The sequence below is a fragment of the Podarcis raffonei genome, chromosome 12 (assembly GCF_027172205.1).
Source record: "Podarcis raffonei isolate rPodRaf1 chromosome 12, rPodRaf1.pri, whole genome shotgun sequence".
In the NCBI taxonomy this organism is placed as follows: domain Eukaryota; kingdom Metazoa; phylum Chordata; class Lepidosauria; order Squamata; family Lacertidae; genus Podarcis; species Podarcis raffonei.
Genome location: NC_070613.1, coordinates 31,105,549 through 31,123,120, shown reverse-complemented (window position 1 = coordinate 31,123,120; position 17,572 = coordinate 31,105,549). Strand labels below are relative to the sequence as shown.

At 46.1% G+C, this 17,572-nt stretch overlaps 1 protein-coding gene across 1 annotated transcript in view; it reads right to left on the bottom strand.

Annotated features, from left to right (window-relative positions):
* Nucleotides 1-17,572, bottom strand: part of SCIN (scinderin) — a 49,304-nt gene that overhangs the window by 8,687 nt on the left and 23,045 nt on the right. The window contains exons 5-13 of the mRNA XM_053409363.1: nt 14,284-14,376; nt 13,999-14,131; nt 13,777-13,865; nt 9,934-10,149; nt 8,346-8,467; nt 7,575-7,665; nt 3,453-3,623; nt 2,330-2,507; nt 1,785-1,906 (exon numbers count right to left, since the gene is read on the bottom strand). Coding sequence (XP_053265338.1) covers nt 1,785-1,906; nt 2,330-2,507; nt 3,453-3,623; nt 7,575-7,665; nt 8,346-8,467; nt 9,934-10,149; nt 13,777-13,865; nt 13,999-14,131; nt 14,284-14,376 — 1,215 coding nt within the window. The remainder of the gene's footprint in view (nt 1-1,784; nt 1,907-2,329; nt 2,508-3,452; nt 3,624-7,574; nt 7,666-8,345; nt 8,468-9,933; nt 10,150-13,776; nt 13,866-13,998; nt 14,132-14,283; nt 14,377-17,572) is intronic.

Genomic DNA, 17,572 nt, shown 5'->3' with positions numbered 1-17,572 from the left:
GGCACCCATATTTTCACAAACCAAATAATGTGGAATACATCCTTCTTGGCCAATCAGAATCTAGGACTAGCCATAAGACAGAAATGTTCCAGGTGGCATTACACCTATGGCAGCGCTTGTTATTTAGCTGTCTGGAAACTTACCCAGGCAGTGAATTTGAGGCTGCTGCTGATTTATTTTTAATAAGCAATGGACATATTGTGCTTGCGCTGAGGAACCATGTTTAGAAAGGATTTAAATAAAGAATAAAATGCAGTAAATCTGTTAAATTAACTAGACACCCGGTGACATTACTTTATTTTTTAAATTAGCAGATTATTTTTTTTAAGAGAAACACTTTTTTGGTACAGAACATTGCGTTTTAGAAAATTAGGGCAGATGTGTGTGGGAATTTGCATTGCACTTGTTACTTGACTAATGAGTAAGCCGCCACCATTCGATACAATATAAAGCTACCAAATAAGAGAAAATAGGATAGTGACTACTAAAAAGTTCATCTCCCTCTCCCTTTGTACACAGAGCAACTAGACTGCTGCTGAACGATAAAATTAAACTGGATATTTCAGTCCTTCTCATACAACTTTGAAACAAAATGTAAGCCCTCTTACACTGCAGAAAGTATGTGTTTTCATAATCAAGCCAAGCTTTGTTCCATTAATATGTTCTTCCTCAAAGCTTCCTGTGTTTTGTTCTGACTTAATTATATAGTAAAATTGGAAGATCTCAATGGAGTACCAGCTTAGTATGCAAGTATATAGAGCCTATAAGTCAGTTGCTTCTTTCCTTCAGAGTCCAGATACACTTGATGGACACAAAGAGCCATGATTTATTAGACATTTAGGTGAAGCAATGAGCAGATAAGAATCTCTCTGTCTTGTTTTTATTTAATTAATGTTATTGGTTATCAATGTTTGTATTATGAAAAGTGGTCCTGGAAAATGTTTCTTCTAGTTTTTTTTTTAAATTATATGTATGTATATGCAGTGCTTTTTTTCTAAAAAAATGTTTAGGGGTACTCTCATTTTGACACAAGAAAATCACCATTTTATAGTTCAAATCGGGGAAAATAAATACGGTAAATGGACAAAAGTACAAAGATTCACAAAATGTTTAGGGGTATGCGTCCCCCCAGAAAAAAGCACTGTGTATATGTATATGTGTATGTATGGAAAGAGAGAAAGGGAGAGATTCAACAAAGCTTTCCTTGGAAAAAATGTTTTAATCCATGCCTCATGAAGATCCTTTGTGTGACCTACATTTTTATCCACCAGTGTTGACTCAGTTAATCAATATCTTCTTTGCTTATTCTGGGCTTGACTACTCAGAATTCTTAAAAGACCCTTCTGTTTTCACACCTATTACATTTCTCAAGGCAAAAGGAATGTATCGAACTCCAAACATAGCACAGCTATATACCTGGAGGTTTTTCAGCTCTCTTTGACAAAGCTTTTGAGCCACAGTATATTACAAATAAATATATATATACTGCTTAGTGGCTCAGTGGACATGGAGAAAAACACTGGCCAGAAGGACATGAAAAGGGAAAAAAATAAAAGACAGAATGGCAGGATTGTCAGTGGGTGGGGCAGCATTGCTCCGAAATATGATCAACTATAAGGCAGCCTACGTCTGAGCCCTCCATGTTATGATAAATTTGCTCTATGCCCTGCAAATGATGTTCTTCCTTGCTCTGCAAAGGATGTGAGTAATCTCATTTAAGACCCAGAGATGGAATGATCATAGCAATCAAGGGACAGAGCAGAAATTATCTGCCATATACTTACTATAAACCTGCCGGTCTTATTAGAGCAGCCATAAAGACGTGGAGGATGGTCTTTGGACTCAGTCAGTAACTGTGCTGATGTCTGATATTCTTTCTTTCCACCAAGGGCACTCCAAAATGGCTCTGGAAGATACAACAAAAACACTTCCTTGGTGAAATGCCCTGCAAACAAGTGTTGAGGAAACAAGATTGTTAGGGGTGTAAAATTTCAACACTGGGTGCTGCCTCAATACAGCTGTGTGCTTCCATCATGGGGTTCCTCCATGCAAGCCAGGAAGTGACCTCTCCAGACAACAGAACGACTCTTCTTATATTTGCAGCTGCAATCTCCTGGATGATGTGGACGCTGTTAGGCAGTTAAAGTGCGTGCATACTCTGTCCTTTTCCCTCCCACCCACCTCCTCCATATGGCCCTGGGCACTGGCAACCCATGCTACACCACTGGTACGGCCAGTAATATTAGGAAGCCATTTTCTCGAATGTCAAGGGCTGTGGACATTTCCTGCATCGAATAACAGAACGCTAGAATTGTAGAGTTGTGCTCACCTGGTTCCTGGCCTTCTTCAATCCTTGAGGTTTGGCACTTGAGGACACCAGCTACATACTGCGCCCCCTTCTCTTCTTCTCTGCTTGCTCCTTTCCCAATCCAGGTATACCCAGCATTACTTGGCAGTTTCAAAACGAAAACATCATTGGAATTCAGCGAAGTGGCATCCGCATCAACCTGAGACAGGAGTGAGATTGCATCAGTCTCCTGCTTCTTCTTTTCTATTTCTTTCCCATTTTTGCAGTTTGCAACATTAATTTAAGCCCAGAACAATCCCTCTGACTTCACAGGTGCCACTCAAGATGCAAGCTCTTAAAAGGCCAACACAAAGAGAGAGTCCTAATTATGATGTTAAAAATTAACTAGCAGTGAAAGGAAGGTTTTACTGTACACACATCTCCATTCCCACCCAGCAAAATAAACAACAACAACAACTTCTTAGGAAAGTGCTTTTGGCAGGACTTTCAATTGACTCATAAAAGTTGGATCAAGATAACACTGAAAAATACATACAAGCTTCAATATAATCCAGTTTCAGTGCGGCAATGATACAACCTAGTCAGCAAACATTCATATGTGGGACCTGAAATCAGTATACAGGGCCATTCAGCTGAATGGTTGCACAAATGGAAGACACTGCAAGAATGCCCAGTAGCACAACAGGACTCCCTGAATCTGCTCCAGAGGGCCAAGGATGTCTCTTTTCTGAAGCCCTGGAGAGGTGCTGCTTTGGCCCATCCATACCTTGGTTTCATGTGGATTGTGAACCCCTCGCGCCCATTTTAATTCCCCCCTCATATGCCATTCTCCTACAACGACTGCTACTTTACCCTATCTCTTCCCCAAATCTGGAGACTCCCCATGCTTTGAAAATCCAGAGAGGAGAGCTCCTTTGATTGAATACATATGGAATCAATGTATTCAGCACTGAGCTAGATGAACCTCTCTCAATATAAAACAGCTTGCTAGGGTCTTATCACACCTTTCTACCTGACTGGGGCGCATCTGCAGGCAGACACACGTGTCTGCTACCATCACATCTAGTTTATCCCCGGCTCTGGAATTTGGTGTCCGTTTCATCTTGCTACACGGAGAACAGGTTTCTGAACGCCTATTTCTTACCTCGACAATCCTGGTGATGGATGCTAGGTTCCTGCGGATTTGGAACAAGCGTGTTGGAGCAGCAGGCTTCTGTCCGCCTTTCTTGGACGTCCCATCCTTGTAAACAATGAGCGGTTTGTCTTTGAACAAACTCAACAAGTGCAGGGGCTCCTTGCCTTGGCTGACTCTGATCTGCAGCGACGTTTGAAGGGAACAGCACAGAAACAGATTTTTACGAGGCTGCCTGCTGCCCTGGCCTGCCCTGGCCAACAGATGCTTCGCTGGAAGTTGGCAAGAATGAAGAGTGGCACGTTTCTCTTGAATAATTCAAGCTTACGTGACTGCAGTGTGTGTGTGTGCAGCCATGGCGTTCTAAACCTGCCTCTCAGGGAAGCAGAAATGCAGCATGCCATTGCAATCTAAATATTCCTCATATAACATTCTGGTGTGTGCGTGTGAGTTTGGTTCAGATTTGAGATTTGCATTTAAATGCAGCAGGAAGCAGCGCCCTGTTTGTGTACCTGCCTGGAGCTGGGAGAAAGGCAAGGAGCATAAAGCCATCTGGGAATGGAAATGCACCAACCAGGTCGATTATCAAGAAGGCTGCCATTAAAGAAGGAAGCGAGAAGAGCTCTTTCTTACAACTGATCCCTGGAATGCATTATCAGTTGATCTTTGGGGTGCATTATCTAATAATAATTATTTATTATTTATACCCAGTCCATTTGGCTGGGTTTCCAGTCAAATATTAAAAACACAATACAGGTTTAAACATTAAAAACTTCCCTAAACAAAGCTGCCTCCAGATGTCTTTTAAAAGTAGGATAAACGCTTATTTCTTTGACATCTGATGGGAGGGTGTTCCACAGGATGGGAGCCACTACCGAGAAGGCCCTCTGCCTGGTTCCCTGTAATCTCACTTCTCGCAGTGAGGGAACCGCCAGAAGGCCCTCGGTGCTGGACCTCAGTGTCCGGGCTGAACGATGGGTTTGGAGACACTCCTTCAGGTATACTGGGCCAAGGCCATTTAGGGCTTTAAAGGTCAGCACCAACACTCCGTTGCATGGAGGATAGAAATACTAACGTCCATCAATGGACCACGAATCCTCCCACTCAGGTACCTGAGATTTCAGATAGTCCAATGCTGCACAGAAGGGGTTGGTGGACTCCAGCTCTCATCAGCCCCAGCAAGCGTGGCCAATAGTCAAGGATGGTGGGAATTGCAGTCCCACAAAATGTGGAGGGCTGCAGGTTCCCTGTTCCTGCTGCAAGTTAATTGCAAGCATCTCTTACGGCCTGTTCTGAGGCACCCAACCTGCCATGTGTCAAAGACTTGGTCCTTGCTAATATTTATAAAGTGCCATCAATGTTCCCAGCACCTAACCAGAATACAAGAGGATAGGTAAGCCTGCCCCGAGGAGCCTACAATCTAAAATTTGACCCATGGGAAACAGCAGCAGAAGAGGAGACAGGGGTGAACAAGGTGCTTGTTTTTGTGGTTGTACTTCCAAGCTGGAACCATGATAACACCTCTTGCTTTTCTGGGATGAAGGAAGGAGACTGTGCGCAGAAACCTCCGACCTTGGTGTATCTGGGATGCAGCCTACTGTACCGAGGTAAGAGTCACATCCGTGCTACCACCCAATTTTTGCCTCTGGCTCCAGCCACCCCCAGCACGCAGCCTCTGGAAGGCTGCATGCTAGGGAATAAATTAAAAAGGCGCCCCCCATGCCTGTTAATGGTAGTGCAGGAAGGAAAAGACACAGGCAACAGATGAGAAGCAAACTACGGATGGATGGAATTGGGGTTGGGTGGTGGTTGAAGAACTCCTTCCTTAGGGAGCATGTGGACATTAACCATGGGCACTACATTTAAACTACATTTAAATCACATTGCTCCCCACCCCCAGAATCCTGGGAACTATAGTTCCCCCTTACAGCTAGCATTCTCAGTATTCTTAAGAAACTACAGTTCCCAGGACTGTTGGTGGGGAAGCAACATGCTTTAAACATGTTCTGGATGTGGTCTGAACATGTGGCGCTTCTCTTGCACAAGCGCCAAAGAGCACAATGGCTTCCTTTGGCATTTTGCAAGGGGGTTTATCAAAGTCCTAATGCAGACGTACAAGAGTTGTGTCAGCCTGCAACTCCACCCTTAGAGTCCATGTATGCACCTGATCATTGTTTGGCTTGCCTAGGACTACAAAAAGAGGAGGGCAGGCCACAATAAATGCTAGGCAGGAGTGGGCAGGCTGCGTTTGGATTGACTGCTCACAAAAGGAACAGACCTGCCCTAACGGCTGAACAGGATAGCAGGGGCAGGAGATCAGGAACCCACCTTCCTCACAGGTGAGAAGGGGGGAAGGGACTGGAATCTCCAAACCCACCACAATAGGCATTTCAGCCTGCACAGAGGCAGACAGTAATCCATGTCAGTCACAATCTCATTGGCGCCCTCCACAATTTAGTCCACGTTCTGTAGTGCAGCATTTGGTCCTGTATACCTGAAGGAGCGTCTCCACCCCCATCGTTCAGCCCGGACACTGAGATCCAGCGCCGAGGGCCTTCTGGCGGTTCCCTCATTGTGAGAAGTAAGGTTACAGGGAACCAGGCAGAGGGCCTTCTCGGTAGTGGCGCCTGCCCTGTGGAACGCCCTCCCAGCAGATGTCAAGGCAATAAACAACTATTTTACTTTTAAAAGACAACTGAAGGCAGCCCTCTTTAGGGAAGTTTTTAATGTCTAATGCTGTACTATTTTTAATATTCAGTTGGAAGCCGCCCAGAGTGGCTGGGGAAACCCAGCCAGATGGGTGGGGTATAAATAATAAATTATTATTATATATTATTATTCCCCCTCAGTGCAACTTGGTAATTGTTCAGATCAAGAGAAACTGTTCAGATCTCCGCAGACTGCAGGAAATTCTTCCTTCCACCTCCCCACAACCCGTGCAGGACTTGAAAGCCAATTTTTCGTCCTGCACTCCTTGCAGGTGGTTGCAATTGAGGCTGCTCTGACAATGGGATGTACAGGTATGATCAAGGGAGGAGTTGGCCAAATGAAATCAGCTTCACACACCACAAATTGCCTGTGTAACGAAGAAGGCAATCATTTGCAGGTCCAGCAAAGACTCCCAGGGAAACATGGTGCAGAACTACTTACAAAGATAAACAATATTTCAAGAGCCTCCTTTTATTGTAATGTAGCCTGCAGTGCCATCTAGTGACAAAAATATAGTTGCACCACGAGTGTATTGTGATTAAGGATAGAAGGTCAGTTTTGGTGTCTCTCAGGTTCTCATTTTTTCCAGTGTGAAGCTCAGTTCTCCACATGAGTTTGCTATTTTGTTTTTCCAAAAAGCCCTCATAAAAAACTCATCAGCACTGTGGATTTCTCCTGACACCCTTCTGTATGCAACTTTGCCTAATATGCACATTTTTGCAAAGCGGCTTCTGTTAATATAACGCATTTCCGCATGTTCTTTTCAGTAATATAAGCAACTATGTTAACCTTCTACACTACAAATGCATTTTTGTTTATATTATTTGGCTGCAGAACTGTGTCATTGAAGGGTAACTGTATTTTACTTCGCATATTGTTTCAGAAAGTGCAAATTAGGTCCGACTTTACATGAGAACTTAATGGAATTTCTCTTCCCGCCCCAGCCTTAATTGTGATCCTGTTTTTGAATAGGGCTTAACTAAATATGCAATGAAGGGGGAACACACAGAAGTGGGCATCTCCCTCCGTGTGTCCACAAGTCACAACCTGCAATGGCAAAGGCTCCTATACCCTCCTTTTCTGGGGTTTCCAAAGACACAGGAGCTCCCGCAAGTACAGGGTGTGTGTGTTTGTCTTTCCCGCTCACAGATAGTTGCCCTTAAATCATTTGGAGGACAATAGGGAGCATGGGCTTCCAGCCTTTCTCAACCTGTGGGTCCCCAGATGTTGTTGGACTGCAACTCCCATCACCCCTAGCCAGCAAGGCCAGAGCTCAGGGGTGATGGGAGTTGTAGTCCAACAACATCTGGGGACCCACAGGTTGAGAACCGCTGTATGCAAGAAATAGAATGTAGCTTTCAAGTTGCTTCTGTGACCTCCTGTTTGCACCATCAATATTTTCAGGTTTATCAGGAAGGCACTAACCTGGACTGCGTGCCCATCTAGTGACCGGTCGAGCTGAACTGTCAAGAACGCCGAAGTAGTTAACTCATCTAGGGTGGCATGAGCTCCTTGCCTGTGGATGGAGAAGACGCAGTTAAAACACAAGTCCCCTTTGAAACGTGAAGCTCCCGACTATAGGAGTCAAAGCACAGGGGAGTGGCAGAGGTGACCAGCTGGGAGAACCCGCAATTGCCTTCGGAACTGCAAAGCTTACCCCCAAAATGAGTAGCCGACCCCATCCAAAAGATTCAGGGAGGTTATTGATGGGGCAGGATTAAGTATGGAGCATTTGAGACCTGAAGAGATCATGGATTAGGTGATCACTCATCTATCCAAGAACTCCTCAGGTCAATCCCTTCAGGTTTCGCTCTAGAATGTAGAACTGGGTTATGCCCCACGGTTTGAGGCAGGAGGGCTCTTCCCATAAGCCAAAGTTGGAGTGTCCCTATTGCAGATTTAGCTATTTAAAGCACATCTCAGTCCGATTCTGAAGGCCTGATGCAGGCACAATGTTATCAGGCAGAGTGAGGTGGCTCCTTCAGGTGGCAGATTCGGGGGGGGGGGGAGGATGATTCAGCTGCCAGTCCAATCAGCTTCCAGTTATGGAATGGGGGAGGGATCTTTTTGCCCTTTGCTCCTGGCACCAAAACATCTTGCAGCCCCCAAAGGGGAAGAGAGGCTTCTTGCAATACATCAAGGATAAAAACAACAGTACTGTAAGCTAAGAAGCAGCATGGCTTCCATTAAACATACCATGTGTAGATTATCTGTCCTTTGGGATAGGTGTACAGTATGATGTAGCAATCTCCGCCATAAAACTGCCCATAGCTCTGAGGTTCCACAGGGATTCTGCCATTGCTTTCGACGCGCCAAATCTAAGACATGAAAGATGTCACGGGGGAAGAGCATTTGCAGAATTCTCAAAACAGAGCATTTTGATAAGGTGACAGATTCAAGAGAGCTGGTTAGCTGTGCTAGTTGCAGCAGAAACACTAATCTGATTTATTGTAGCTGAAGCTTTCATGCACTGCAATCAATTCCCATGTAAACAGTAGGTCCAAAAGGCCATGAGATGTATTCTATCACTATTAGGCATCACAATCAATTATCGTTATCAGGGATTGAACCTGAGACCTTCTGCAGGCAAAGTGGATACTCTACCACTGAGCTACATTAATTCCCCTAAATGTAAGTATAGTAAGCTCCAGTATAATACTGTTATAATTTTGGGTACCCCCTAGAAATCAATAAATGGCAGGATTTTGATTATTTGGGATCTGAAAGGAGGAATACCAGCTGCAGAGGAATTCCTAGGTTGTGTCTGCAAAATGACCTGGCTGAGCAAGACCCATTAAAGAAACAATACAAGGCCACAGGCAATAGAAGAGAACTGTCCTTTCCCCATTGTCCTGAGGTGTGAACAGAGACTAGGTGTTTGGAAGGTTGTGAGGTGACAGGGAAAGGGAGTCTTTGGCAAAGGTTGCTGTGTAGAAGGAGGAAGAAGAGAGACTGGGATCCATCTTGGGCAGGCTGGCTGCAGGTCTGCTGGGAGAGATGCCTTGGGCTCCAGGGCTACACTGATGTGGGGTCCAAGCCTGTCTTGAAATGACCATGCTGTAAGATCTGGACTCCCCCCCCCATGTAAACTGAAGGTGTAAACAGGTGAACAAAGCATATTTCTTAAAGCTATAACGTACTCCTCCATGTCTTGATTCTCCAAAGGAGCACAGACCCCGGGGTGAGTGCCTGGAGTGCCCTGGACTCTTGCTACTGCTTGGCAAAGATTGGGGGGAGGCACCCAACTTTTGTAACAATGCTAAAAGCAGAAGTCAGAACAGAACCTCTCCACAACTGCAGTGGATTCTGCATTCAAAGGAGACCTTCCCCCATGTACAGGGTTCGGATTCCAGGTATTTCTCAGACTCAGTTGTATGTCACATACACAATCTAGCCCCCACCCTCATAAAACCATGTACTAGATGTATTTGTATGGGAATGGGGAAAATAGGTACAAAGTACATTCGTACCTTGGAAGTCAAACGGAATCCGTTCCGGAAGTCTGTTTGACTTCCAAAACGTTCAGAAACCAAAGCGCGGCTTCCAACGGGCTGCAGGAAGCTCCTGCAGCCAATCAGAAGCCGCGGAAGCCCTGTTGGACGTTCGGGTTCCAAAGAACATTTGCAAACCGGAATACTCACTTCCGTGTTTGCAGCGTTCAGGAGCTAAAATGTCTGAGTACCAAGGTGTTTGGGATCCAGGGTACGACTGTGCTGCAAAACTACGACCATAAAGCAGAACAGCAGCTAAAAGAGAAACCGGGGAGCTAGATGTCAATAAATACCTCCACTTTCCCAGAGCCATCGTCAACCATGTTGTGCTGGGCTGCCATCTGCGGAGACTCGTGCAGCTTGGTGGCATCAAACTCAACTTGCTCAATCCTCGCCACTCTCTCTGTGACGTACACTTTTCCAAAGCCATCGCTTTGATCCTTATCTTTCCAGTCTCTAAAGAACTGCTTGAAGATTGGTGTTTCACCTCCTTCTGGAAGAACCTGAATCTGAAACCAAGAAGCAAAGGGTTGGAAAGCCTATAACTGACAGCTCTCCTTCCTTCCTAGAGTACCCGCTGTGTGCTAATGTATGGGAGAAGCAAAACAGTTGCCAGTTAACCCAATCTCTAAATATATACCAGGCAGGAGCAAGGGCTCAAAAGTATGGCCAGTGATTAAGGATCATGACAGTCCTGCAACTTCTGGAAAGCTGCAGGTTCCCCCTCCCCAGTTTACAGTTCTGCCACTTTTTCACAATGGTGTATTTCCTTAACATGCTGCCATATCAGAAGGGGGAGTCTACTTGAACTCTTAAGTGAGAGTGTTCCTAGACTGGCCTCATCATTTCTACCTCAGCCCCCTATATCAGGTTGCTCACCCGAGCAAGACAGTTTGAGCATATTACACCAATTCTGGTCAGACTGCACTGGCTACCAATTAGTTTATGGGCCCAATTCAAAGTGCTGGTTTTGACCTATAAAGCCTTAAATAGCTCAGGACCACAATTCCTCAAGGACCGCCTCTCTCCATATGAGCCTACCCAGACACTGAGATCATCTTCTGAGGCCCTTCTTTGTGTGCCTCCTCCTCAAGAGGTCCGGAGGGTGGCAACACAAGAACAGGCCTTCTTTGCAGTGGCTCCCCGTCTGTGGAATGCTCTCCCCAGGGAAGTTCGCCTGGTGCCTTCATTATACACCTTTAGGTGCCAGGCAAAAACGTTCCTTTTTAACCAGGCCTTTGGTTGACGTGATCAACATCCCATACCCTTTTAAAATGTAGCTCTTTTGGGGGGGGGCTTATTGGGTTATTGCTCTTATTTTAATTTTATATACTGTGATCCTTTTATGTGAACCACCCTGAGACCTCTGGGTATAGGGCGGTATATAAATAATAATAATAATAATAATAATAATAATAATAATAATAATAATAATAATACCAGTGGCTGGCCTTATATAAATAATAATAATAATAATAATAATTTATTATTTATACCCCGCCCATCTGGCTGGGCCTCCCCAGCCACTCTGGGCGGCTTCCATAAAAACCAAAAATACAGTAAAATATCACACGTTAAAAACTTCCCTGAACAGGGCTGCCTTAAGATGTCTTCTGAATGTCAGGTAGTTGTTTATCTCTTTGACATCTGCTGGAAGGGCGTTCCACAGGGCGGGCGCCACTACCGAGAAGGCCCTCTGCCTGGTTCCCTGTAGCTTTGCTTCTCGCAATGAGGGAACCGCCAGAAGGCCCTCGGCGCTAGACCTCAGCGTCCGGGCAGAATGATGGGGGTGGAGACGCTCCTTCAGGTATACTGGACCGAGGCCGTTTAGGGCTTTAAAGGTCAGCACCAACACTTTGAATTGTGCTCGGAAACGTACTGGGAGCCAATGTAGGTCTTTCAAGACCGGTGTTATATGGTCTCGGCGGCCGCCCCCAGTCACCAGTCTAGCTGCTGCATTCTGGATTAGTTGTAGTTTCCGAGTCACCTTCAAAGGTAGCCCCACGTAGAGCGCATTGCAGTAATCCAAGCGGGAGATAACCAGAGCATGCACCACTCTGGCGAGACAGTCCGCAGGCAGATAGGGTCTCAGCCTACGTACCAGATGGAGCTGGTAAACAGCTGCCCTGGACACAGATTTGACCTGTGCCTCCATGGACAGCTGTGAGTCCAAAATGACTCCCAGGCTGCGCACCTGGTCCTTCAGGGGCACAGTTACCCCATTCAGGACCAGGGAATCCTCCACACCTGCCCGCCTCCTGTCCCCCAAAAACAGTACTTCTGTCTTGTCAGGATTCAACCTCAATCTGTTAGCCGCCATCCATCCTCCAACCGCCTCCAGACACTCACACAGGACCTTCACCGCCCTCACTGGTTCTGATTTAAAAGAGAGGTAGAGCTGGGTATCATCCGCATACTGATGAACACCCAGCCCAAACCTCCTGATGATCTCTCCCAGCGGCTGCATGTAAATGTTGAAAAGCATGGGGGAGAGGACAGAACCCTGAGGCACTCCACAAGTGAGAGCCCAGGGGTCTGAACACTCATCCCCCACCACCACTTTCTGAACACGGCCCAGGAGGAAGGAGCGGAACCACTGTATGACAGTGCCCCCAGCTCCCAGCCCCTCAAGACGGTCCAGAAGGATGTTATGGTCGATGGTATCAAACGCCGCTGAGAGATCCAGCAGAACTAGGAAACAGCTCTCACCTTTGTCTCTAGCCCGCCGGAGATCATCAACCAGTGCGACCAAGGCAGTTTCAGTCCCATGATGAGGCCTGAATCCCGACTGGAAGGGATCCAAATGGTCCGCTTCTTCCAGGCGTGCCTGGAGTTGTTCGGCAACCGCTCGCTCAATCACCTTGCCCAAGAATGGAAGATTTGAGACTGGGCGATAGTTGGCCATCGTGGCCGCATCTAAAGATGGTTTTTTAAGAAGCGGTTTAATAACCGCCTCTTTCAGCGGGTCTGGGAAGGCTCCCTCACGGAGGGAAGCATTCACCACCCCACGAAGCCCATCGCCCAGTCCTTCCCGGCTAGCTTTTATAAGCCAGGATGGGCAAGGATCCAGGAGACAGGTGGTTGGTCTCACTCGTCCAAGCAGCCTGTCCACATCCTCGGAGGTAACAGATTGGAATTGATCCCACTCAACTTGACTAGACAGAACTCTAGCACTCTCCCGCCCCGGCCCTGCTCCCACGGTGGAGTCTACTTCTTCCCGAATCTGAGCGATTTTATCTGCAAAAAACTTTGCAAAATCATTGCAGGAGAACATGTGGCCCATACTGGGCCCCGATGTTGCAGGTGGTTCCGCTAAATTGTGAACCACCTGAAAAAGTCTCCTGCTGCTGTTTTCTGCAGATGCAATAGAGGCGGTGAAGAAATTCTTCTTCGCCGTCGCTATCGCCACTTGGTAGGCTCGACGTTGAGCTCTAACCTGTGTCCGGTCAGATTCGGAATGAGTTATCCGCCACCGGCGCTCTAGCCGTCTCAACGATTGTTTCATTGCCCTCAGATCCGTGGAAAACCACGGGGCTGTCCGGGCTCCATGCAATCGGAGAGGGCGCTTCGGAGCCAAACAGTCAATAGCCCTGGTTAACTCCGCATTCCAGCGGGCCACCAGGGAATCAGCTGAAAGGCCATCAACATGGGATAAAGCATCCCCTACCACTCTCTGGAAACCATTTGGATCCATTAAGTGGCGGGGGCGGACCATCCGAATTGGTCCCACCTCCCTGCAGAGGGGATGGGTCGCAGAGAAGTCCAGTTGCACCAGGAAGTGATCTGACCATGGCACTTCTATCCTCAGGGTAGTTTCAGACTGCCACTGTTTTCTGGTGTGATTTATCCACATACCAGCAAATTCAGGTTGCACCATTCAATTTGAATTGGTGCTCTTGCACAACAAAAATGCTCCCCACCGACCCCTGGAAAACCACACCTTTTGCAACAAGAAAAGTGGAAGGAAAATGCACCCGAAAGTGTGAGGTATCAATTGAAGCAACATCATCTAGCCTCCCTGGAAACAAATTAGGATGAACAACAGACAAACAGGTCATCTGGAAGTGACCATAGTCACCTGTGGGAGTTTACTTGGGGAAAAACGGAAAGTACGGTTGTTCCTTGCAGAGGTATACCTGAGTGTTGGCAGGATAATTCATTTGCTGAATGAATTCTTCAGCCGATTTCATGGCTGCTTTTCTCTCACTTGGATTAGCATTTTTACCTTGTTAAAACAAAGCAGAAGGAAAAATTACAATGGCGAAAGGAGAGCGAAACTCCCAGAAGCCTTTGTTGATTATAATAGTAAATTATAATACTGTAATGTTAAAAGAGAAGCAAAGAGATTTGCCACATACCTTTCCACACAAATATCTTCCTAGCTACTCCATGATCCAGTATAAAGCACTCTTCAGACAAAAGCATTGCCCTCAAGAAAGGATTCTCTTCTGCAACAATCGAAACCTTCATGGATCCACTGGCGTCTGATACCTAAGGATGCAGGACATTCACATTTAGATCAGCTACAAATCTGCATTCAAGTAATTAAAAAACAAACAAACACATATTGTCATGACTTCTAAAGTTGAAACAGGGTTCTGTTCAGAAACAGCCCTGCAGCAAGCTGGCAATTCTGCTCGTACCATGTAGAGTTTGGCACTTTTCCTGTTGGTAATATCAGCAGCCTCATCATCGTTATCATCACCCTCACGAAGTTCTGGTTTCCGTCCCAAGACCTTCAGAACAAAAAGAGAAAGAGAAAAATTGTACTGGTGGATGAAGCCAAACATTATTTCAAGACCGGAAAGATAAAATGCTCGCCATCCGTTACTCAAAGGTCTGAATATCTTACTCCCCTTTCTGCATTTGAACATATAATCTTGTTATCATCTGCTTGTTTGGCTATCTATTTGGACAGATGGACTGCATAGATCAATGTGCCTGTTTAAATTAGGATTGATGGGTTATTCTTGTTGTTCACGTGAGCAGATGTTGTTTCCTTCTTCTTTTCACCATGTTTGCGATAAAAAGAAACAAAAGCCAAGCACCCAGACTCAAGTAAGTAAATAAACAAAATGAGAAAAAGAAAAAGAAAAACTCAGTCATTTTTAGCTATGGCTTTATTAGCAGCGCCGTGCAAAATTTGGGATAATTTTGAAATTTGAATTTTTTTAAAAAAAGATGTTGCATGATTTAGGGCTACACTTGGCATGGTACAAAAGTTCTGTGATGGGATATACTAACATTATATTTTTCTTGGGCAATAAGCTGGTTCAGAGGTGATTTGAATTGGAGCCACAGTGCTAGGGGTGAGGAGGGGTGGGATTCAGGTTGTCACTCTGTGATGACGTCCCTCCAATAGACATCACTCCCAGATCCACCCAGACTCTGCTCTTAGCCATGAAGTGAGGAGGCAGGACAGGAACAGCGGTAGCTGTATATTTTCCTGTCCACAACTAATAAGCCTGGGAGTATGAATTCCTTTGGGGAAAGAGCATGGGAGAAGAATGAAAGCCCCCTTTCCTCTGTGCCACAGTTGCTCTGGAGTGTCAACATGCAGAGGGCCGCAAGGCCAGCTGGCTAGGCCCAGCTGGGCCATTTCCTTCCAGCCATCTCACTGTGAAGACTCATCTGCTCCGACATAAATCAGCAACACGGGCTTCAAAGCCAGGGCACACTATCAGCAGATCGAACTGCGCACACAGAATAGGTGTGAGGCTTGTGGAAGCATACTACAACTACAGATTTATTAATCATAAATCAGGACAAAGAAACATGTCGTCTCTCTCTCTCCCTCTTCTCAGAGAGCAAAAGCTATACACACAACGGAAGTTCCCAGCAAGCTGTGCTGGAATGTAAACAGACATGTGACACGCAACAGTTCCACACGTCTGCTCCTTAAGGTGGAATGGAAATCTCAACAAGGAGGACGCTGCCTGTGCAGGGTTGTGTGCTGGGGGAATCTTACCACTGCCTTCTTTGAGTGCCTTGGCTGCTTCTGTGTGTGAGCAGCATATAGGTGCCATAAGCACAGTCCCTGACTGATGGGCTGTAATGACCTTTCCAGGGATGCTATGGTCATGTCTGTTATATTAACAGCTTTTTGCATTTTCAGGTTGTGGGTTTCCCCTTTCCGGGGCTGTTAATAACTTAACTGAGGCTTTCCCAACCAAGAATCCTACAGATGTTTTACATTCCCTTCGGTCCCATCAAGTGCCTTTTTTTTTAAGAATAAAAGGTGCCAATACTCACCACGAAGTTTTAACATTTTGTGTGTTTTTTTAAGGTGCTGTACCTTGGATCTCAAACACCTTGGCTCCCAAACAAATCGGCTCCCGAATTATCAAAACCCGAAAGTGAGTGTTCCAGTTTTCTAACAATTTTCGGAAGCAAAACGTCCATTGCTTCTGTGGCTTCCGATTGGCTGCAGGAGCATCCTGCAGCCAATCAGAAGCCGTGCCTTGGTTTTCGAACAGTTCCAGGAGTCAAACTCCTGAAATGCATTCTGTTCGAGAACCAAGGTATGACTGTACTGCCTACCCTTGAGTAAGGTTAAAAAAAAAAAGTAAAGGACCCCTGGACAGTTAATTCCAGTCAAAGGTGACTATGGGGTTGGGGCGCTCATCTAACTTTGAGGCCAAGTGTCAGGGACTGGGCAGACGAGGAATGGTGGAGACCGCCTCCCCATCCTGACCCTCCCAGCGGGGAGGAGGAGGAAGAAGACAGTATAGATTTACAACAGTGGTTTGCAGGAGGTCACAGCTCAGAGGCAGATGAGGGTAAAAGTTGGGAAATAATGGGAGAGGAGGAACAGGCAGAACTGAAGTGGCAGCTGGCTGACACGGTGTCATTAGAAAGCATTCCAGACCCTCCATCTCCCAGAACCCGGCGAGCCTTAAAAGTAGGAGAGCAAAGAGCTCAAAGACAGAGGGCGCATAGCAGCACCCGTAGAAGTGACGAATGGGAGAGACGGGGTGTGAAGAGTCACTTGGGACAACACCATTATCCAAGAGGCTGGGTTCTATAGCCTCTCTCTGTAAAGATCAAAATAAAAAAGGACAGTAAGAAACTTTTCCTTGTCTTTATATTTTTCTGGGCAACTAGCTTGGAGCCGCTGACAGCATCCTGACACCGAGGGAGCCAGCATTTGCCCACAGATAGCTTTCCCGGTCATATAGCCAGCATGACTAAACTGCTTCTGGTGCAATGGGACATCGTAACGGAAACCAGAGCGCACAGAAATGCTGTTTACCTTCCCGCCACAGCAGTGCCTATTCACACTGCTGTGCTTTTGAACTGCTAGGTTGGAAGCTGGGACAGGGCAATGGGAGCTCACCCTGTCGTGGGGATTCGAACCGCCGACCTTCCAATTGGCAAACCTAAGAGGCTCAGTGGTTTAGACCATAGCGCCACCTACCCTTGAGTACCCCCAGAGAAAAAGCAAAGCCAATAATCAAGGATGGTAGAATTTGTAGTCAGGCTGGAGAAGCCTGACTTGACTCCTTTCTAATTTCAGTGGCTTAAAACAACCTTAGCTTTTATGGTGCTGGAGGGAGGGGGAGTGGAAGAGCAGGCCCAATTAATAACTTAAACACAGATTAGGGTGGGCCAAGGAGCCAGTTCAGATGTTCTCCCATGTGGTCATCTTGGGAGAAATCCAAGTGACGTCAACCCATAGTTTGAGGAAAACAGAACCGAAAATACATTCCTTATGTACTGAGTGTACTGAATCCTTTTAATGGCCGCAGCAAAAAGCCAGCCAGAAAAAGAGGAATAGGTGAACTTTAACCAGGTGCTGAAATAGAAAAAACTGCTAAACAATCTTCACAAATGCCTTCATCAGAGGTGAATTGAACTTCTGTGGTTTAACTCAATGCATGTTGATTCTGAAGGAAGTTTCACTGAATTCAATAGGGCTTGCTTCCATATAAG